Genomic DNA, 22,843 nt, shown 5'->3' with positions numbered 1-22,843 from the left:
AGAAAATGAATTGTGAATGATTTTCTCTGCAATGTATACACTATTGTTTTGCTACTGGCTATTTTTTCCATCACAGGCTATTTAAAAAGAGGGAAGTTTAATCTGACTTTACAGATTTCGTGTACAGTGACTTGGCTCTCCGGTGATCCAGGAGCAAGAAAAAGTCTTGAACATTCTAAGTGTTCTCCTTTGTGGAAAAGGTAATATTGTAATTATCATGTTTTTAAGAATAAACACATAGGATATGTTTATAGACTCCTTTAGTGTTTTTCTGTAGCCTATGCCAACTGGCATGGGATCCTGTGAACTGCTGCTGACATGAAGGGAAATGAGGGTGGTAGTCATTGAAGTAAACAGAGTGACTTTCTACGTAAGAATATGCCTGTCAGTCCTCTCATATTCTGGAACCATTTCCACTATGCCTGACAGTCTTCTTTCAACGAGAAGAAGAGACAAAGGTCTCTGCCTCATGTGATTTACATTTGTGGGAGAGGGAACAGATGAAATAAACAAGGAGTGTAAAAAACATGTTAGTAAGATAGTAGCAGGTGATTGTACTTTGCAGAATCATGATGAGTAGAGCAGACAGAATTGGTGTTCCAGGAAGGCTGCTGCAGGTCAGTGGGCCTCAGACAGCTGTCCAGAGAACTAACACTGTCACACAGGCCATGTGACAATGCCTGACTCAGATGGCCCAGTTTCTAAAACTCCTTAACAGAACTACTCAGGATGGTCAGTTGTTGTGCTTCCAGACAAGAAGTAACTGCTTTTCCTTGGCCGCCATTCTCATTTATGTGTTCACCTCAGCACAACAGGGCAGTGAGAAGAATCTCAAAGCCTGGGAATGGCGAAACATACCTCCTGGAGCTTCTGACCTGGTGGTCCTGACCCCTCCTGTGGAACTTGTGGCCTCTGAGAGGAAAGAAAGCAAGAATGAAGTCTGCAGTATGGGGAATTCAGGGTTATGTTACCCTAGAGGCCTGTCACCCAAGCAGCCATGGTGTAGCATTCCCTGTGTGCTTTTTGACTTGCCTGTGTTGTCGTTCCCAGGCTCCAGAGTCTTTCCAGAGAATGCCCCAGTGGTAGCTATTAAGAAAGAGATGGGTAGTCGTGGGTCAGTACCTTGTCATCATCAAGTGGGCAGAGAATAACAACCTCATAAATGGATAAATCTGTATGCTTATTCAGTATTTCAGGAAACCGGGCTTTAAATCCCAAAAGGTCATCCATATACTCCTCATATAACATCCTTCCCACGGTATAGTACCAAAGGAATTTTTACTTATTTGGTCTCCATTTCGCTAGGGTTCAGGAACAGGATCCTAGCAGCTATCACTCTAGATTCTCTATATAACTTTCCAATGGCTGCATGATTACCTTGGGGACTAGAGGAAACGTCTGCTTAAAGTAGAGAAAGAAATTAAATTTTGAGTTTCTGATTTGCCATCACTGATTTGCTATTTTTGAGTTTCCAATTTGTTATGATTTTCAATAGCAAAACCACAATAACTTTTGCACCAACCTGACATAATTGATGAATGAAGGTAAGATTTTACCTAACAATGCTCAGTGTTGCAGAAATGGGTAGCATGCATATATTTCAAGCAATAACCTTTAATGGATATTTTTAAAGAGTGAGTCCAATGACTCAGTAATGCTCACCGGTGGTTATTCTACCTCTTGTTTTTGCACTTCCACCTAGGGAAGCTGTGGCCCCTGAGAGACAGAAAAACAGGGAAGTCATATTAGGAAATATTCAAGGAACATGAAAAGAACATGATGCAACTTCTTGAAAGAACAGCAGCAGAGGAGACATCGAACATCGAAATATGGGAGGAGCTCTGAAGGTTCCCTGGCTACCTGCAGACTCACCCGTGTTGGAACTGCCAGGGGCAAGAGTTGTGCCAGGAGCTGCCCTGGTGGTGGCTGAAACACAAGGAAGAGTGTGATCACCATGATGATCAACTTTTCCCTTTCCTGTAGGCCTGCCTCTAAAAACTATCTAGGCCTATCTGAATTATTTATAAATGGTACTTTCACCAATTCTTCCTGAGGTGGTATCCAGTATAATTATCGTTATCCATTTTACTAGCAAAACAATCAGAATGTCGGGTTCCTCAACCTAAGGCAATATTTCTGGTCTTCCATCAGGAGACAGGTGGTGGTCCCCATGTTTACCATTTTACTTCCCAGAATATGAAAGACAAAAACAATTTTCCTGGGACTCTTACACATCAAGAATATACTAAACATTTCTCTTGCTTCTAAGTCATCAAACAACTCTTTAGGAAGGTTTCTAAGGTTCACTTAAGTTTTTTCTTCTTCCCTACAACAAAACTGTTCATAGTTCCTAGTAATACCCTGGCAACGTTTCTATGAAACCTCACAGGAGGAAGTTCTCAGAACAAATGCAATAGATATCCCAGTATAAAAGAGGCTATTGGCAAAGTTTTAGAAACTATAAAATCTAAAGGAAGTTCTACTGGGCCTAAGATTCATTATCCCTATATAAATGCATAATATTCTGCAGAAAAGTCACTCCCAAACAAGTCATCCTAATGAGTCAAGATTCACAGTAACATGTGAATTATGGGCTGCTCATCCTCATCTGCTCTGGACTCAGTTCCTGTACTGCCCCTGCCTCCTGTGAAAGTTGTGGCCTCTGAGAAAAGAAAGAATAGGATCAAGGGGTCTGGGAGATACTGGTAAAAAGCACTGAGTCACTCTTTCACGACTGCAGCTCTACAAAGTCATCAAGCATTCAAGATGCAGGTTTCCTTCCCATTCAACTACCTGTGTGGGAACCTCCAGATGTAAATGTTGTCCTTGGGAATTCACCAGAGGTACCTAAAATGAGAAGGTAAAGGAGCTAATAGGACAAACAACACTGGAAACAGCAAGGCTGCCTTGATCCACTGGAAAACCTTTCCTCAGAATCTCTGTTTCAGAGGGAAATGAACCATGATGGCTTTCCCTCCAATGCATTGACTATTGTTTTGCTACTGACTACTTCTTCCATCACAGCCTATTTAGAAAGAAGAAAGTTTAATCGCACTTTACAGATTTCATGTCCAGTGACTTGGCTCTCTGGTGATCCAGGAGCAAGAAAAAGTCTTGAACATTCTAAGTGTTTTCCTTTATGGAACGGGTAATCCTGTGATTATCATGTTTTTAAGAATTAACACATAGATGTTTATAGCTTCCTTTAGTGTATTTATGTAGCCTATGCCAACTGGCATGCGATCCTGTGAGCTGCTGCTGACACCAAGGGCAACTGTGTTGGTACCAACTGAAGTAACCAGAGTGACATTCTACATAAGAATATGCCTGTCACTCACCTCATATTCTAGAAGAATTTTCACTGTGTCTGACAGTGAGAAGAAGAAAGTCTCTGCCTCATGTGATTTACATTTGTGGAAGAGGGAACACAGGAAATAAACAAGAAGTATAACAAATATGTTTGAGAGATGGCAGCAGGTCATAGTGCTTTGTGGAATCATGATGAGCAGAGCGGGGACAATCAGGGTTCCAAGAAGACTGCTGCAGGTCAGTGGGCCTCAGCCAGGTGTCCAGAGAACTAACACTGTCACACAGGTCATGGAGCAATGCTTGACATACATAAGCCAGTGAATCAAATTCTTTAGCAGGACTACTCAGGATGGTCAGAATACATGTTGTGCTTCCAGGCAAGAAGTAACCCCCTTTCCTTGGCCCCCATTCTCATTCATGTGTTCACCTTAGCACAACAGGGAAATGAGGAGAACCCTGAGATCTGGGACTGACGAAGCTTACCTCCTGGAGCTTCTGATCCGGTGGCCCTGACCCCTCCTGTGGAACTTGTGGCCTCTGTGAGAAAAGAAAGCAAGAATGAAGTCTGCAGTATGGGGAGTACAGAGTTATGTAACCCTAGGAGCCTGTCACCCAAGCAGGCATGCTGTAGCATTCCCTGTGTGCTTGTGGACTTGCCTGTGTTATCATTCCCAGGTTCCAGAGTCTTTCCAGAGAATGCCCCAGTGGTAGCTACTAAGAAAGAGAAGAGCAGTCACGGGTCAGTATCTCATTACCATGAAGTGGGCAGACAGTATCAGCAAATAAAGAGACACAGTTTGCATACTTATTTATTATTTCAGTAAACTGGCAATCTTTTTTTTTTTTTTTTTTTGGAGACAGAGTCTCACTCTTACCTAGACTGGAGCATAATGGCACAATCTCAGCTCACTGCAACCTCCACCTCCTGGGCTCAAGCCATCCTCCAGCCTTAGCCTCCCGAGTAGCTGGGACTATAAGCACATGCCACCATGCCCAGCTAATTTTTGTATTACTATTATGATTATTATTATTTGTAGAGACAGGCTTTCACCATATCACCCAGGCTGGTCTCAATCTCCTTGGCTTAAGTGATCCTCCCACCTCGGTCTCTCAAAGTTCTGGGATTACAGGCATGAGCCACCATGCCCGGCTATTAACTGGGCTTTTTATGTCTAATAGTAATCTGCATATTCTTCATAAAATATACATGTGACAAAATATTTACCAAGTAATTTTTTACTTATTGGGCTTTCTTTCTTCTAGAGTTCAGGACTAGAGAGGTAGAAGCTAACTATCTCACAGCTTCTGTTCAAAGCTGTTCAGAGCAGAGGAAATAAGAACAAAATCTGAGAATCTGAAACCTCAGTCAATGAATAATGGTAAGATTATCTTTAATAATCCTCAGTATTGGAGAAATGATTAGCATGGATACATTTCAGTCTGTAATCCTTTGGGGGTATTAATGGCAGGTGAATGCAATGCTCACCTGTGGCTAATCCACTTCTTGTGGCCCCACTTCCTCTAATGTATGTTGTGGTCTCTGAGAGAGAGAAAAACAGAGAGGACATATTTGGAAAATATTGAAAGGCCATGAAACAGATATATTAGTCATGGATAGAATTGCACCAAATGAGGCGTCTAACTATGTAAAGATCCTTGAAGAGTTTCCTGACAACCCGTAGACTCACTTATATTGGAACTGCCAGGGGCAAGAATTGTGTCAGAAGTTATCCCAGTGGTGGATGAAACATCAAGAGGACTGTGGTCATTATGGTGAAAGAATCTAAGCATATCATCATTATATCCAAAAACCTCTCTTTCTGGTTCTTCCCTGATGACAGGCCAGATGTATTTTCTCATTAACAAATTTATTATCAAACTAGTAAGAGTGATCAATTTCTCAACATGTGGCAATAGTCTTGGAATTCCATGAGAGGAAGACAGGTGGTTTCCTTCCATATTCATTGGCTTTACTTTAAAAAAATTAAGCTTAATGAGAATTTTAGACATTCATAAAATAATTATTATTTGTATTGCTTTGGGTCATTATTATTTGTATTGCTTTGGGTCATAGAAACCTTTACCAGGCATCCCTAAATAAAACACAGACTCTCTCATGCAAAGCTTAAGAGACCTAACACTTATGATGCCAAATCAGGGGCTTTCTTCTCACCGGTTTTGAATCCAGTTCCAGAAGTACCAGTCTCTTCAGTGGAAGTTGTGGCCTCTGAGGGAAGAAAGAGAGTGGTAAAGTCTATGAATGTGGAATACTGGGAGAGGATACTCGGGTGAGATTTTATCATAGCAGCCCTAAAATACATAGAATGACATTTGACATTAAGTACAACACATTAGAACTTCCCGATATAATGGTCATTCGAGAAGATTCTCCCGTGATACTTGAAATGGAAAAAGAAAATGGAAATGGAATAATAGAGCATTGTCTCCCAAATTAAGCTTGGAAGGATCAACATGGCAACCCTAAAGCACTGAAGCCCTTTCCTGAGAACATTCTATTTCTATAATGAATGGAAAATGAACAACTTCCTAGCACTTCATTTTCCAGGCCAACCAGAGATGAATGTGTTGCTATTGGGTTTCTCTTTCACTATGTCACAAGGGTAGAATAGAGTTTAAATCACCCTAATCTGTTTGCCTTCTAGGAGCATATCCCCCTTGTACGACAGAGGTGCCTACAGAGGAAACAAAGCATAATTTTATCTTTATAAGTAGAACTCTTGGATACAACTTGCGGTGTTTTATAATCAGTTGTCTTCATGAAGCTTTCTGGTGAGGGGAGAGAGGAAACAAACATCTTGTAAAAGTAAATGAGAAAAATGACAGAAAGTGTCAAGCTGTGGGTGGAAAAGTACACTGGGAAAACAAGGACTGGAAGTTCTGGAAGGTTGGAATACATGCAATAGACTCTCAAGCCTCCTATCAGAAAAAAATGTCTCCATAAGCCAGGATACTGGAGATAGCCTGGCTGAGCCCTTTGGGGTCATGGAATCACAAGCAGAATCACGGGCCAGGTAGATATGACATAATATGGCCCCAGAGAAAATCCCCCTCCCTCAAAAACCTTCATGTTATTGTTCACTGCAGCCACCCAAATAGGGAGATGAGAGCAGGCCTCAGCCTGACAAGCTCACCTGGTGGGCCTGCTCGGGTGGTCCGGTTGTCTCCTGAGAAAGTTGTGACCTCTGAGAGAGAAAGGAATTGGAGGTATAATGACTACACATGACATTCTGTGGCTCTCAGAGACTAGACTGCTCAACGGGTCGTGATTAGAATTCCTGACCTGTTTGGGCACTTCCAGTTTCCAGAGTTTTGCCAGAGATGCCCTCAGTAGTACCTGAAATAAGAAAAGATTATGTAGTCAGTTTGTCAATTTGTCCTCCTTAATGATATGAGAATAAGCTATTAAAGGAAAAAGAAAATACTTATTTGCATCAATATACTAAAAATTTATTTTTCTGGATTTTGTATTTTAGGAGTTAATCCATTTACTGCCCATGGAACATACAGTTTCCTCGGCAAGTTTACAAACATCACAACTGAGGCCCTTTTTTAAGGTTTAGACACAGGAAGATAGATTTGGGCTCAAGTCACCTCTATAACTATCAGGGAATGGGTCCCATGATGCCCTGATCAAGTGCCTTTAGGCCCAAGGCAGATATAAGGAGGGAAAGTTGAAATTTATGAACCATATTTAATGATGTTAAATATTGAACACCTGCTGAATTTGTGTCTAATATGCCAGATCCGGGAAATTCAATGAGTTCTGCTATATTTCTAGCAACACATGGGAAACTTACAAATTACACTTAGTTCCTTAGGAGAGCTCACCTGTGACTATTTCAGCACTTGTTATACCACTTTCTCCTACAGAGGTTGTGGTCTCTGAAAAAGATGGAAAAAGAATAGCAGTGAGGGCAAAGATTAGAAGAATCTGAGAAAAGTATGGTAGAATTGCCCAGGCAGACACCCCACTGAGGAGCCCTTTCCAAGCAGTGGTTCCTCCCAGCCTGGTGCTTTACCTGAGTTGGAGCTCCCAGGGGCAACTGTTGTAGCAGAGGGCACTCCAGCTGTGCCTAGGTAGGAAAAAAGAGAAAGATGGGCACTCTTTTGTAATGCTTAGAAGAATGTGGCAGGCAACATGCCTGTCTTTGACTTTGGAGCAGGAAAAGATACTTCCTGGACCTATAACTGACAGGAGGACAGACATGTTTTGTGTTTTCTGTGTGCCTTTGCAAGGCCAAGGATAAGAAGACTGCCCTGATGACTTATTTTTGCCAATGTTGAAGGTCATATAAAAGGCATTTGTGAAATCTACCTGTCATACTTCCTGGTGCTCCAGTGGTGGCTCCTAATAAAAAGAAAAAAAAGAAGAAGAAGGATGAGAAGGAAAGAAAGACAAAGGAGAAAAAAAGAAAATTTTGAATTTTTATCTCTGAAGTGAAGTATGACAACCTAATGGTTTCTATGCTGAATACAAGTCAACACTATGATGATAAACAGACTATGCTCTTCTCAAAGGGAAATAATTGCAGAGCTGAAGCTACTGCAACTCTCCTCTCCAGAGGCCTAGAACCCTGAAGTTAGTCTCTAAGAAGGGAAAGCCTTCAGGAAATTTGGGCCCACATGTTTACAAATCCAGATCTAAGAAGAAATTCTGTTTCCCCTGAAATATTACAGCCTTAAAAGAAATTTAGAACTGCACTCCACATTAAAGTTATTCTTTGCATCATCAATGCAAATTTTCTGTAACTTAAAAACTCATTGTTAAAAAATGTTTCCTCTAAGAAATCTATCAAAATACAACAATAAATAATGAATACTACAACATATTTACCTGATTTTATTTCAGTTCTAGTGGTGCCAATTCCACCTGGGGAAGTTGTAGTCTCTTAAAGATGGAAAGAAAACCAAAATTAATTGGGTATTAAGGAAGAGGGATGAGCTAAGTGGATGTCAAGACATGCAATAAGCCTAAATCAAAATATCTTGTCACCTACTATTAAGTCACAAGAGAAATCTTTCTGACTGTAAACGTGATGGAAACCTTCAATATCCAAGTATAATTGTTAAATGGTGAGGTAAAACATTTTCAAATCATATTGTTCTTAATTGAAATGTAAGTGTTTCTTAATTGGAATAAGTTATTTAAACTTAATTTCAAAAGGTATACGGTCAGAACTCATAAATGATTGATATGCTTATTACTATTATCATCATTATTTATTGCTTTAAATATTAGATTTTTCACGTGCAAGAAGTTTGCCAGTGGCTGCCACATTGAAAGTTGGAATTAGAAAGTGATAGGAATCAAAATCTGAATTCTTTACCCGTAATAAGAATGAACATGTCATATCATGAAGGTGTGGGAACTATGTGTTTTCTCAAAGTGCCAAGAAGCTCTTTTCAGGGGTTTCTAGAACCAAGATTTAACCTACATATGTTTTCCATGCACCATTTCTGTCTCACAGAAAATTTAATGACAAAACTTTCCATAACTCAATTATTTCCTCTAGATATCAATGAGAGAAATAAAAACATGTCTCTCCAATCACACAACTGATTCTCAGTGCCTTAGCTTCATGGTGAAGTCTCCGTGGAACAGAAGAAAGAAAAACAAAAGAATTTGAGTGTCGGGCCTTTAGTCATTTAGGTAATATCCCGCCTATCTGGTAATCCATGTTCAGAAAAGACTCTTCTACTGAGAAGGAGGTAGTGGATTGTCTGTGCTTACTCGAAGTGGTTCTAACCCCAGTCATTCCACTTGCTCCAGGAGAAGTTGTGGCTGCTGGCAGAGGAAGGACATGAATAGAAAAGATTCAGGGGGCATGGAATGGAATGGTGATGCTTCTGCATTGAAACACTCAAAGACATTATGGCAAGCACCCATGAAGGGATTCCCCACCACACAGTGGACTCACCTGTGCTGAAACTTCCAGGGGCAACTGTTGTGCCAGGCGCCATCACAGAGGTGCCTGAAACACAAAGGGATTGAGGGGACCATAGTGATTCAATAAGTTCTAGGAAGGCCCAAATCTTAAAGGGATATGCTGTATTTATGTATTTATTTATTTCCTACAACATACATCTCTCTCTGAGCATGAGACTGATGGTGAACTATATATATTTGCCTGCTTTCAAAAATTCATAACAAAGCACATAGAAAATGTTTCCAACTTCAAGCACAACTACAAAGTTGATAAAAGGGAAACCAGATGCATTTTCTCGATGCTCACCTGCTTGCCTCCCTGGGACTGAAGTGATGCCTACTGTGAGGTACGTAAGAAGAAAGAAAAAAGATTTAAATATGTTGAAACTTCAGATGTTGGAGAAAATTTTGGGAAAGCCAATTGTAAGATACATACACACAGATGCATGCATGAACCCTGGTTCCATGGGGCTCTTTCCTACCTCACACACATTCACACATGTACACACAGAAAACTGTGGCTTCCAGCTCAAATGCTGGTGGTAATAGTAACACAACGGGAAAACCCTCCCCATCCTCAGCCTCAATAGAGGGAGACTCAATTTTACAATAAGTAGCCTTTCAAAAAAGATTTCTCCCTAGTAACAAACCTATATTGAATCACTTGCAGTGCCTATAAAAACCACAAACACCCTCAAGGAAAGTTAAAAGACCTAATCTAGACAACCCCAAATTATGGGCTTTTTAGTCTCACCAGTTTTGAATACAGTTCTGGAAGGACCAGTCTCTTCAATGAAAGTTGTGGGCTCTGAGGAAAGAAATAGAGTAGGGAAGTCTGTGAATTTGGAATACTGAGAGGAGATACTGGGGCGTTATTTTATCACAGCAACCCTAAAAGTGATATCATTACATCTGACATTAAATATGAGGCACTTTATTCTTGTTAAGCTATGTGTGTTAGAACTTCCAGATATAATGGTTGTTCCAGAAGATTCTCCTAAAAAGAAAAAGGGGTAAATGCAGCAATAGAGTATTTTCTCCCCATTTATGCTTGGAAGCATCAATGTGGCCCTAAAGCACTGGAAGCCCTTTCCTGAGGATACTCTGTCTCTATAGTGAATGGAAAATGAACAACTTCTAGCACTTCATTTTCCTTGGCCAAACTGAGATGGATATGTTGCTGCTGGGTTTCCCTTTTGCTATAAGGCAAAGGTAGACTAGGGTTTAAATCACCCTGACCTGTTTCCCTTCCAGGGACATATCCTTCTGATGTGCCAGAAGTGCTTACAGGAGAAATACAACATGGTTTTAACCTTAAGCAGGACTCTTTGATACAGCTAGGGGCATTTAAATAATCAGTTGACTTCACAGTTTTCTCATGAGGGGAGAGAGAAAATCAACATCATGTATAGCTAAATGAGAAAAATGATGGAAAGTGTCCAGCTGTGGGTGGAAAGGTAAATTGGGTAAAGGACAGCTGGACATTCTGGAAGGATGGGATAAGTGTAATAGACTCCCGAGCCTCATATCAGAAAAAAATGTTTCCGTAAGTCAAGATACTGAAGACAGCCTGGCTGAGCCATCTGAGATCATGGAATCACAAGCAGAATAACTGACCACATATAGGACACAATATGGCCCCAGAGAAAATCCCCCTCCCTCAAAAGCCTTCACATTATTTGTTCCCTGTATCCAACCAGAGAGAGAGATGATGAGAGCCTCAGGCCTCAGCCTAACAAGCTCACCTCCTGATGGTCCTGCTCGGGTGGTCCCGCTACCTCCTGAGAAAGTTGTGGCCTCTGAGAAAGAAAGGAATTGGATGTATGAAGAATGCACAGGACATTCTGGGGCCCTATAAGCTGTATTGCCCAGGGTGCCATGTTCAGAATTCCTGACCTGTGTGGGTACTTCCAGCTGCCAGAGTTTTGCCCTCAGTAGTACCTGAAATAAGAGAGGATTGTGATTAGTTGGTCAATCTGTTGTCATTAATGAAATGGCTATAGACTCCTATAGAAAAAAACCATTTTTTGTTAAACACACCAGAAAATTTATTTCTCTAGAGTTTTTGTTTTGTTTTGTTTTGTTTTTAAGAGTTAATCCATATACTGCCCATGGAACATATAGTTCCTTTGGCAAGTTTATAGAGAAAGTCCTCTACCATGGAGTTCCTTATTTAGGGTATTGTTACAGATAGAGAGATTTGGGCCCACATCACCTCTATAACTGTCAGGGAATGGGCTCCATGATGCCCTGATGAAGGGTCCTTAGACCCACAGCACAAGACGTAAGGAGGAAATGTTGATGTGTCTGAACTATATTTATTGATGTTAAATATTGATCATCTGCTAAATGTTTTTCTAATATGCCAAATATGGGAAATTCAGATTTTGCCATATTCTAGCAAGACATGGAAAATCATAGCAATGTATACTTAGTTCCTTAACTGAACTCACCTGTGGTTATTTCAGCTCTTGTTTTTCCACTTTCTCTTAAAGCAGTCACGGCCTCTGCAAAAGAGGGAAAAAGAATAGCAGTGAGGGCAAAGATTTGAAGAATCTGAGAAAAGCATGGTAGGATCACCCAGGCAGACACCTCATTAGGGAGCCCTTTCCAAGTACTTGTTCCTCCCAGTCTGGTGCTTTACCTGAGTTAGAGCTTCCAGGGGCAACTGTTGTCACAGAGGGCACTCCAGTTGTGCCTAGATAGGAAAGAAAAGAGAAAGATCAACATAGAGACCCTTTTATGACCCTTGAAAGAATGCGGCTGACAGCATGTCCATCTGTGACTTCAGAGCAGGAAAAGACGCTTCCTGGTCCTATAACTGACAGGAGAGGCATTTTTCATGTGTATTGTGTTCCTTGGCAAGGCCAAGGTTAACGCAATGGCTAATATGCTTGTCCTTTTTTTTTTTTTTTTTTTTTTTTTGCCAATGTTGAAGGTCATTTGAAAGGCTTTCCCAAGTTTACCTGTCTTACTTCCTGGTGTTCCAGAGGTGGCTCCTAATGAAAAGAAAAAGAGAAGAAGAAGGAGGAGGAAAGAAAGAGAAATAAGGAAGAAAAAATATTTTTGAATTTTTATCTCCAAACTAAAATATGGGCATCTTAATGATTTCTACACTGATTTGAAGCTAGTACACTAATGTTATATAGACTATGCTCTTTTCAAAGGGAAAACCATTTCAGAGCCAGAGCTGTTATTGTAACCCTCCTCTGCAGAGTCCTAGACCCCTGAGGTTAGTATCTGAAAAAGAAAAAGCCTTTAGGAAATTTGGGCCCACATATTTACAAATCCAAATCCAAGAAGAATCTCTGTTCCCCTTAAAATATTACAGCTTTAAAGGAAATTTAAAACCACTTCCACATTAAGGTGATTTTTGCATTATCAATGCAAATTTTCTGTAACTTAAAATTATTTCAAAATTAAAAGATCATTAAAAATATTTTTCTCTACAAAATCTATCAAAATACAATAATAAATGTAAATACCCTAAAGTCTACCTGATTTTATTTCTGCTCCAGTGGTGCCACCTCCTCCTAGGGAAGTTGTGGTTTCTTAAAGATGAAAAGAAAACTAAAATTAATTCAGTATTAAGGAAGAGGGATGAGCAAGCAGATGTCACTACATGAGATAAGCCCAATTCAAAATGTCTTGTCACCTACTATTAAGTCAGAAAAGAAGACCTACTGACTGTAAAAGTGATGGAAACCTTTAATACACACATTTAATTGATAAAATGGGGAGATAAAACATTTTAACTCACATGGTTCTTAGTTGGACCTTAGTTATTTCTTAATTGGAATAAGATATGTAAAATTCTTAACAAAAAAGCTTATATAGTAAGGAATGCATAAATGATAGATATGCTCACTATTATCATCATCATTATTTATTGCTTTAAATATTATACTTTTCATGTGTAAGAATTTTGCCAGTGGCTACCAAAAATGAACTTGGTATTAGAGAACAATGGGAATCAATATCTCAATCTTTACCCATAATGAGAAAAAGATGGCCTACGATGGGGTAAGGGAGCTATGTTTTCTCAGCATGTCAACAAGCTCTTTTCAGAGGTTCTAGAATCAAGAGTTAATTTATATATGTTCTTCACACCTTTTATATCTCATGGAATATTTAATGACAACCATTCCAAAAACTCAATTACTTCCTTTAGATATCAATGAGAGAAAGATATTTCTTTCTAATCACCCAACTGATTCTCAGTGCCTTAGCCCCATGCTGAAGTCTCTTTGAGGCAGAGGAAAGGAAGATAAAAGAGTCTGAGGATCTGACATTTGGTTATTACGTAAAATCCTGCCTATCCAGTAATCTGTGTTCAGAAAATGCTCTTCACAGGAGGTACAAACAGTAGATGTCATTCAGATAACCTTGTCTACTGGGAAGCAGTTAGTAGTTCATCAGTGGTTACCTTCAGCGGGTCCAGCCCCAGTGGTTCTACTTGCTCCAGGAGAAATTGTGGCTACTGAGAGAGGAGGGACATAAATGAAAAAGATTCAGGGGCCTAGGGATGGAATGGTGGTGCTTCTGCATATAAGCACCAAAGGAAAGACATTATTGTAGTAAGCACTCAAGAAACGATTCCTGTGGAATCAGTAAAGAAACTGTGGACTCACCTGTGCTGAAAATTCCAGGGGCAACTGTTGTGCCAGGTGCCACCCCAGAGGTACCTGAAACACATTATATCTCTTTTAGAGTCAGGTCTTCACTTGACTTACTGACCATTGTGGCTCAGTAAGTCAAGTGAAGACCTGACTCTGAAAGGGATATAATGTATTTATTTGCCATAACCGAAAACTCTTTTTTTGAGGTTATGGCAGACGGTGAACTAAGTGTATTTGCTTGCATTCGACAATTCATAACCAAAGCAAATAGAGAAATACTGTTTGCAACTTCAGGTGCTTCTCCTGGAAATTTAATAAAAGGGAAACTAGATGCATTTCCCTAAGGCTGACAAACTTGCTCCCCTGGCACTGCAGTGATGCCTGCTATGAGACAGAAAGTAGGGGAAATAAGGTTTAAATGTGCTGCAAACTAGATGTAGGACAAAATATTGGCAAAGCAAAGTTTTGTCCATATACAGATACACACATATGCATGCATGCATCCTGGTTCCATGGGCTTTTTTTCTGTTTCTCACACACACACACGGAAAACATTCTGAATTCCAGCTCCAATTCTGGTGATGGGGTAATACCGCTGGAGACATCTCAGCCCATTCTCAGACCTGAAGCAGTGAGGCTCAATTCTAGAATTAGTAGATTTACAAAAAAAATGTATCTCTATAGCAAATTCATTTTTAATTACTTGCAATGTACCTAAATAAAATATAAACACTCTTAGGAGAAGCTTGATTCCTAATCTTGATGACCCTAAATCATGGACTGTTGATTCTTACCAGTTTTGAAGCCAGTTCCAGAAGTACCAGTCCCTTTTGTGGAAGTTGTGGCCTCTGAGGGGCAAAAAAAAGTAGGAGAATAGTGACATCTGGGAATTTGGAATACCACAGAGGATATTGGGGTATTCTTTTATAATAGCAGCCCTAAAAGAGATATCATGACATCTGACATGAAATAAGAGGCATTCCCTTCTTGTTAAGCTACCTGTGTTAGAACTTCTAGATATAATGGTCATTCCAGACAATTCTCCAGTGGTACCTAAAATGCCAAAAAAGGGAAATGGAGTAATAGATCATTATCTCCCCAGGTTAGCTTGGAAGCATTCGTGTGTAGCCCTAAAGTACTGGAAGCCCTTTCCTGAGGGCACTATATCCCTATAGAGAATGGAAAATGAGCAATCTCCAAGAACTTGATTTTCCAGGCCAACCTGGGCTGTGTGTGTTGCTACTGGGTTTCCCTTTCTCTATGAGGCAAGGGAAGAATAGGGCTTAAATCACCCTGACCTGTTTCCCTTCCAGGAACCTATCCCCCTGGCGTAACAGAGGTGCCTACAGGAGAAACAAAGCACAATTCTATACTTATAAGCAGGACTCTTTGATACAACTTGGAGCATTTTAATAATCAGTTGTTTTCATGAAGTTTTATAGGAGAGGAGAGAGGAAACAAATACCATATGTAAGTAAAGTAGAAAAACGATAGAAAGTGTCTCAAACCATGGGTGGAAAGGAAAACTGGGTAAGGAGAGTTGAAAGTCCTGGAAAGTTGGAATATATGCAATATACTCTCAAACAATCAGAAAAAAATTGTTTCCATAAGCCAGGACATCGAAGACAGCCTGACTGAGACACCTGAGGTCATGAATTCACAAGCAGAATAACTGACCAGGTTGATATGACAAATTATGGCCACAGAGAAAATGCAGGACCCTCCCTCAAAAGACTTTCACTGCATTACTGTTCATTACTGTTCACTGCAGCCACCCAGATCGAGAGCTGATGAGAGCCCCAGGCCTCAGCCTGACAAGCTCACCTCCTGGTGGTCCTGCTCGGGTGGTCCCGCTGCCTCCTGGGAAAGTTGTGGCCTCTGAGAGAGAAAGGAATTGGAAGTATAAAGATTGGACAGGACATTCTGGGTTTCCCAAAGCTGATATTGCCTAAAGGGCCATATTCAGAATTCCTGACCTGTGTGAGCACTTCCAGGTTCCAGAACTTTGCCAGAGGTGCCCTCAGTAGTACCTGAAATAAGAAAGGTGGTCAGCTGATCAATCTGTTGCTTCTCATGAAATGGGCATGGGCTCTTAAAGGAAAGATAATAACTTTGTTTCTTCAATATACCAGTACATTTATTTCTCTGGGCTTTCTAGTTTTAAGAGTTTATCCATATATTGCTCGTGGAACATATAATTCCCTCAACGAGTTTACACTGAAAGTCCTCCACCACTGAGATCCCTTTTTAGGATTTAGTTACAGGGAGATAGATTCAGGCCAAGTCACCTCTATAACTGCAAGGGAATGGGCCCCATGCTAGCCTGATGAAGAGGCCTTTGACACAGGGAACAAGACACAAGGAGGGAACATTGAAGTGTTGGAACCCTATCTATGGATGTTAAATATTGAACATCTGCTAAACATTTGTAATATGCCAAATGTTGAAAAGCCAAAGAATTTTGCTGTATTTCAAGTGAGACATGGGAAGTTATTACAAAGTACACTTAGTTCCTTAACGGAGCTCACCTGTGATTATTTCCCCATTTGTTTTTCCATTTTCTCCTACAGAAGTTGTAGCTTCTGCAAATGAGAGAAGAGGAATAACAATGAGGACAAAGATTTGAAGAATCTGAGAAGAGTATGGTAGGATCACCCAGGCAGACAACTCACTGAGGAGCCCTTCCAAAGCAGTGGTTCCTCCTAGCCTGGTGCTTTACCTGAGTTGGAGCTCCCAGGGGCAACTGTTGTACCAGAGGGAACTGCAACTGTGCCTAGGTGGGGAAAAAAGAAAAAGATCAACATGGGAACAATTTTGTGATCCCTGGAAGAATGTCGGTAACAAGTCTATCTGTGACTTTGAAACAGCAAAAGATACTTTCTGAACCTATAACTGACAGAAATATAGACGTGTTGCATGTCTACCATTTGCCTTTGTGAAGCCAAGTTTAACACCATGGCCAATATACCTGCCAATCTTTGCCAAGATTAAAGGTCATATCAAAGCTTTTTCCATATTTACCTGTTTTACTTCCTGGTGCTCCAGTAGTGACTCCTAATGAAAAAGAAGGGAGAAGAGAAGGAGGAGGAGGAAGATAAGAGGAGTAGGAAGAGGAGACGGAAGAGAAAGAAGAGAAGGACGAGGCAGAGGAGGAAAAAAAGAAGCCGGGGGAGAAGAAGCAAGAGGAGGAAGCAGAGGAGAGGAGGAGAAAGACGAGAAGGAAGAGGAGAAAAAGGATGAAGAAGAGAGAGAAAAAGAAGAAGAAAGAGGATTAGGTAGAGAAGGAGGAGAAGAAAGGAACAGGAGAAAAGGAAGACAGAGGAACAGGAAGACAAGAAAAAGGAGGAGGAGGCAGAGAAGGAAGAAGAAGAAAGATTTAGAATTTTTTCTTTGAACTAAAATGTGACATCTTAATGATTTCTCTGCTGAATAGAAATCAGTACTGTAATGTAACACAGACTAAGCTCTTTTCACAGGAAGAACCATTTCAGAGCCAGAGCTATTATATCTGCTTTCTCAAGAGGCCTAGAACCCAAGGGTTAGTCCCTGAGAAGGGAAAGCCATTAGGAACTTTGGGGCCAAGTGGTTTCAAATCCGAATCCAAAAAGTATTGCTGGTTTCCCCGAAATACTATAGTCCCCAAAGGATATAAAAACTGCATTCCACATGAAAGGGATTTTTGCTTTATCTTTGCACATTTTACATAATGTAATATTTCAAAATAAAAGGCTTGTTTTCCCTAAAAAATCCATGAACTTGGAATCAAACTATAACAATAAATAATGAAAATACCCAAATCTTCACCTGATTTTATTCCTGCTCCGGTGGTACCACTTCCTCCTAGGGAAGCTGTGGTCTCTTAACGATGGAGAGAAAACCAAAATTAATTGAGTATGAAGGAAGATGGGTGAGTTAAGCTGATGAGACTACGTGAGACAAATACAATTCAAAATGTCTTATCATCTACCACTAAGTCAGAAAAGAAGCCCTTTTCCATGTAAAAGTGTTTATCTTCAAGACACAAGTTTAATTGTCCATTTTTAACTCATAGATCTTCTTTGGACCTTAGGTAGTTGCAATGGTAATAAGGTATATAAAGGCCATATACGATATGTATATAGCAAGGAAATCATAAATGATCAATACGCTCATTACTATTAACATCATTATTTATTGCTTTAAGAATTAGACTTTTCATGAGAAAAAATTCTGCCACTGACTACCAGTGTGTAATAATTCCAGTGTGGGATTAGAAATAGGAATCAGTATCGCAATTCTTTACCCATAATGAGAAAGAAAATGGCCTAGGATGGGATAGGAAACTATGCGTTTCCTCAATGTGTCAACAAGCTCTGTTCAGAGGTTTCTAGAAGCAGGAGTTAATCTGTGTATGTTTTCTACATATCATTTATATCTCATGGAATATTTAATGAATAAAATGTCAATAACTCAATCACTTAATTTAAATATCAATGAGAGGAAGAAAAACATTTATCTTCAATCTCCTAACTGAATCTCAGTGCCTTGGCTCCATGGTGAAGTCTCCTTGAAGCAGAAGAAAAGAAGGTTAAAAAGTTGAATGTCTGGCCTTTAGTTATTAGGTAAAATCCTGCCTATGTGATAATCTTTCTTCAGAATATGCTCTTCACAGAGAGTACAAACAGTAGATGCAATTCAGGCAACGTGGTCCATGGGAGGCAGGTAGTGGTTCATCAGTGCTTACCTGAGGTGGGGCCAGCCCCTGTTATTCCACTTGCTCCAGAAGAAGTTGTGGCCACTGAGAGAGGAAGAACATAAATAGAAAAGATTTAGGGGACTTAAAATGGAAAGGTAGTTATTCTGCATAAAAGCACCAAAAGGAAAGGCATATTATCATAGCAAGTACCCATGAAAGGATTCCCCACCACACTGTGGACTCACCTGTGCTGAAACTTCCAGGGGCAACTGTTGTGGCAAGAGATACCCCAGAGGTGCCTGAAACACAAAGAGACTGAGGTGATCATGGTGCATGAGTAAGTCAAATGAAGAACCGAATCTAAAAGGAATATGCTCTATGTATGTATATATTTATTTATTTATATGCCACCACAGAAATCTCTCTCTGAGCATGAGGCAAATGGTGAACTACATGTATTTGCCTGCTTTCAACAATTCAAACCAAAGCACATAGAAAATGTTCCCAACTTCAGGCACACCTGGAAATTTGATAAAACAAAACTAGATGCATTTCCCCAATGCTCACCTGCTTGTTTCCCTGAGGCGGAAGTGATGCCTGCTGTGAGGGAGAAAGAGGAGGGAAAAAATGGCTTAAATGTATTAAAACTTGAGACATAAGAAAAAACATACTGAGTCAGCATTTTTATTCACATATACACTTGTAAATGCATGCGTCCTGGGTCCATGGGACTCTTTACTGTTTCACATACACACACGGAAAACTTTCTGAATTCCTCCTAAACTGCTAGCAATAGTTGTAACACAAATGGAGAAATTCCATCCCATCCTCAGAAATGGAACAGTAATGCTCCATTTTAAAATTAGTAGATTTTTAAAAAATGTATCTCCACCAGCAAATCTATTTTGAATCATTTGCAATGTCCTAAATAAAATAAACACAAACTCTCTCAAGAAAAGCTTGAGACACCTCATAATTATGATGCCATAATTATAATTATGATGCCAGATCATGGGTTGCTTCTTCTCACCAGTTTTGAATCCAGTTCCAGAAGTACCTGTCCCTTCTGTGGAAGTGGTGGCCTCTGACGGAAGAAAGAGGAGAATGAAAAAGGCTGGGAATTTAGAATACTGAAAGAAGATATCAGGATATTACTGTATCATAGAAGTCATAAAAGAAATATGACATCTGACATTAAATAAGAATTTACTTCTTGTTAAGCTACCTGTGTTAAAACTTCCAGATATAATTGTCATTCCAGACAATTCTCCAGTGGTACCTAAAATGTCAAAAAAAAAAAAAAACGGGGGGGGGGGGGAAGGAAATAAAGGAATAGAGCATTTTGTCTCCAGTTAAGCTTGAACCATCAACGTAGCCCTAAAGCACTGGAAGCCCTCTCCTGTAGACAGCATTTCTATAGAGAATGGAAAATGATCACCTTCCTAGCACTTGATTTTCCAGGCCCACACGATGGACAGGTTGCTGCTGGGATACACTTTTACTAAGGCAAGGGGGGGATAGGGCTTTAAATCACCCTGACCTGTTTTCTTTCAAGGAACATATCCCTCTGGTGTGACAGAGGTACCTACAGGAGATATAATTCATTGTTTATATTTATAAGTAGGACTGTGTGATACAACTTGGGGCATTTTAATAATCAGTTGTCTTCCTGAAGCTTTCTAGTGAGGGGAGAGAGGAAATCAACATCATGTGTAAGTATATGAGAAAAATGATAAAAAGTATCAAGCTGTGAGTGGAAAGGCTGGGTAAGGGGAATAGGAAGTCCTGGAAGGTTGGAATATATGAAATATTTTCTAATATGTTTAATTAGAAAAAAATAATGTCTCCATCAACTAGAATAGTGCAGACAGCTTGGCTGACAATTCAAGTCATGAAATTTACAAGTCCAATAACTAACCAAGGTTGATATGACACAATATGGCTGAGGAGAAAATGCAAGCCCTTCCTTCAAATGCCTTCATATTATTTGTTCCCTGTACCCACCCCGACAGAGAGATGATGAGAGCCCCAGTTCTGGGCCTGCCGGGCTCACCTCTGGCTAATCCTGCTCGGGTGACCCCGCTACCTCCTGAGAAAGTTGTGGCCTCTGAGAGAGAAAGGAATTGGAGGTATGAAGACTGCACAGGACATTCTGGGGTCTCATAAGCTGTACTGACCAAGGGGCCATGTTCTGAAGCTGCCTGACCTGTGTGGACACTTCCATCTTTCAGAGTTCTGCCAGAAATGCCCTCAGTAGTAGCCCAGAAAGGAAAGGATCATGGGCAGTTGGTCAATTTGTTGCGCCTTATGATATAAGCTTAGGCTCTTAAAGAAAAAAAAAACTTTTTTCTTCAACACAACAGAAAATATATTTCTCTGCTGTTTCTGTTTTAAGGGTCAATCCATATATTATTCATATAAACTATAATTCCCTCAGCAAGTTTACAGAGAAAGTCCTCTACCACCAAGTTCCATTTTTTAGGGTTTAGATCGAGAAAGATAGATTTGAGCCCAAGTCACACATGTAGCTGTCAGGGAATGGGCCCTATGATATCCTGATAAAGGGACTTTAGAGCCAAGGCACAAGAAACAAGGAGAAAATGTTGAAGTGTCTGACCTATATTTATTAATGTTAAATTTTGAACATCTAAATTTTTGCCTAATATGCCAAATATGGAAAATTCAAAAAATGTTGTCATATTTCAAGCAAGACATGGGAAATTATAACAAAGTACACTTCGTTCCTTAACAGAACTCACCTGTGATTATTTCAGCCCTTGTTATTCCACTTTCTCCCACAGAAGTTGTGGCCTCTGCAAAACAGGGAAAAAGAACAGCAGTGAGGGCAAAGTTTAGAAGAATCTGAGAACAGTATGGTAGGATCACCCAGGCAGACACCTCATTGAGGAGCCCTTTCCAAGCAGTGGTTCCTCCCAGCCTGGTGCTTTACCTGAGTTGGAGCTCCCAGGGGTGACTGTTATACCAGAGGACACTCCAGCTGTGCCTAGGTAGAAAAAAAAAGAGAAAGATGAACATGGGAACTCTTTCATGACACTTGGAAAAATGTGGCCAACAGTATGTCTACTTGTGACTTTGAAGCAAGAAAGCACACTTCCTGAAATTATAACTGACATGAGGACTAACAGGTTTCAGGCTTATTGTGCGCCTTTGAAAAGCCAAGGGTGATGCAGTGGCTAATATTCCTGCCCTGATTATTATTACCAAGATTTGGTCAAAGTTGAAGGTCATATAAAACGCTTTCCCCAAGTTTACCTCTCCTACTTTCTGGTGCTGTAGTGGTGGTTCTTAATAAAAAGCATAAGAGAGAAGGAGAAAAAAGAGGAGGAGAAAACAAGAAAGAACAAGAAGGAAGAAAGATAATTTTGACTTTTTATCTCTAAACTAAAATATGACATCTTAGTGATTTCTACACTGTAGAAATCAGTATACTAATGTTGTAGAGACTATACCCTTTTCAAAGGGAAAACCTTTTCAAAACCAGAGCTGTTATTGCAAGTCTCCTCTCCGGCGACCTAGAACCCTGATGTTAGTCTCTCAGAAGGGAAAGACTTTAGAAATTTTAGTCTCAAGAGTTTACAAATCCAAATCAAAGAGCAAACTCTGCTCTCTTGAAATATTACAGCCTCAAAGGAAATTTAAACCCACACTCCACATTAAAAAGATTCTCTGCATTATCTGTAATTTAAATTTATTTTCAAATTAAAAGCTCATTTAAAAAGTTTTCTCTAAGAAATCTATCAAAGTACAACAATAAATATAAATACCCCAGAGTCTTTACCTGATTTTATTTCTGCTCCAGTGGTGCTACTTCCTCCTAGGGAAGTTGTGGTCTCTAGAAGATGAAAAGAAACCAAAATTAATTGAGTATTAAGAAAGAGGGATGAGCTAAGCTGGCGTCATTACATGAGATAACCTCAATTCAAAATGTCTTGACACTTTCTATTAAGTCAGAAAAGAAGGCCTTCCGAATTTAGAAGTAATGAAAACTATAAATATACAAGTTTAATTGAGAAAATGTGAAAATACATCATTTATAAATTTATTTGACTAATTGAACCTTGGATATTTTTTCATTGGAATAAGATATGTAAACCCGTAATTAAAAAAACAGATACAGTGTGGAACTCATAAATGATTGACATGCTCATTACTATTATCATCATTATTTATTGCTTTAAGTATTAGATTTTCATGTGTAAGAATTTTTCCAGTGGTTACCACATTGGAACCTGGAATTATAGAGGTATAGGAATCATTATTTTTACTCTTTGC

The 22,843-nt window shown here is 39.8% G+C and overlaps 1 protein-coding gene and 1 long non-coding RNA gene across 2 annotated transcripts in view; both read right to left on the bottom strand.

Moving 5' to 3' along the window:
- Window positions 1-22,843, bottom strand: part of MUC19 (mucin 19, oligomeric) — a 236,587-nt gene that overhangs the window by 74,308 nt on the left and 139,436 nt on the right. The window contains 8 exon segments of the mRNA XM_073021301.1: window positions 859-912; window positions 1,033-1,086; window positions 1,663-1,716; window positions 1,873-1,929; window positions 2,612-2,662; window positions 2,794-2,847; window positions 3,793-3,846; window positions 3,967-4,020. Coding sequence (XP_072877402.1) covers window positions 859-912; window positions 1,033-1,086; window positions 1,663-1,716; window positions 1,873-1,929; window positions 2,612-2,662; window positions 2,794-2,847; window positions 3,793-3,846; window positions 3,967-4,020 — 432 coding nt within the window.
- Window positions 11,714-12,804, bottom strand: LOC140712852 (uncharacterized). Its single transcript, XR_012094658.1, has 4 exons — window positions 12,754-12,804; window positions 12,223-12,255; window positions 11,901-11,954; window positions 11,714-11,763 (listed from the first exon to the last, which is right to left on the bottom strand). It is a non-coding gene; the product is annotated as an uncharacterized lncRNA (long non-coding RNA).

This window comes from Chlorocebus sabaeus, chromosome 11, assembly GCF_047675955.1.
Source record: "Chlorocebus sabaeus isolate Y175 chromosome 11, mChlSab1.0.hap1, whole genome shotgun sequence".
Taxonomy (NCBI): domain Eukaryota; kingdom Metazoa; phylum Chordata; class Mammalia; order Primates; family Cercopithecidae; genus Chlorocebus; species Chlorocebus sabaeus.
The sequence above is the reverse complement of the archived record's forward strand: the minus strand, read 5'-3'. Positions and strand labels throughout refer to the sequence as shown.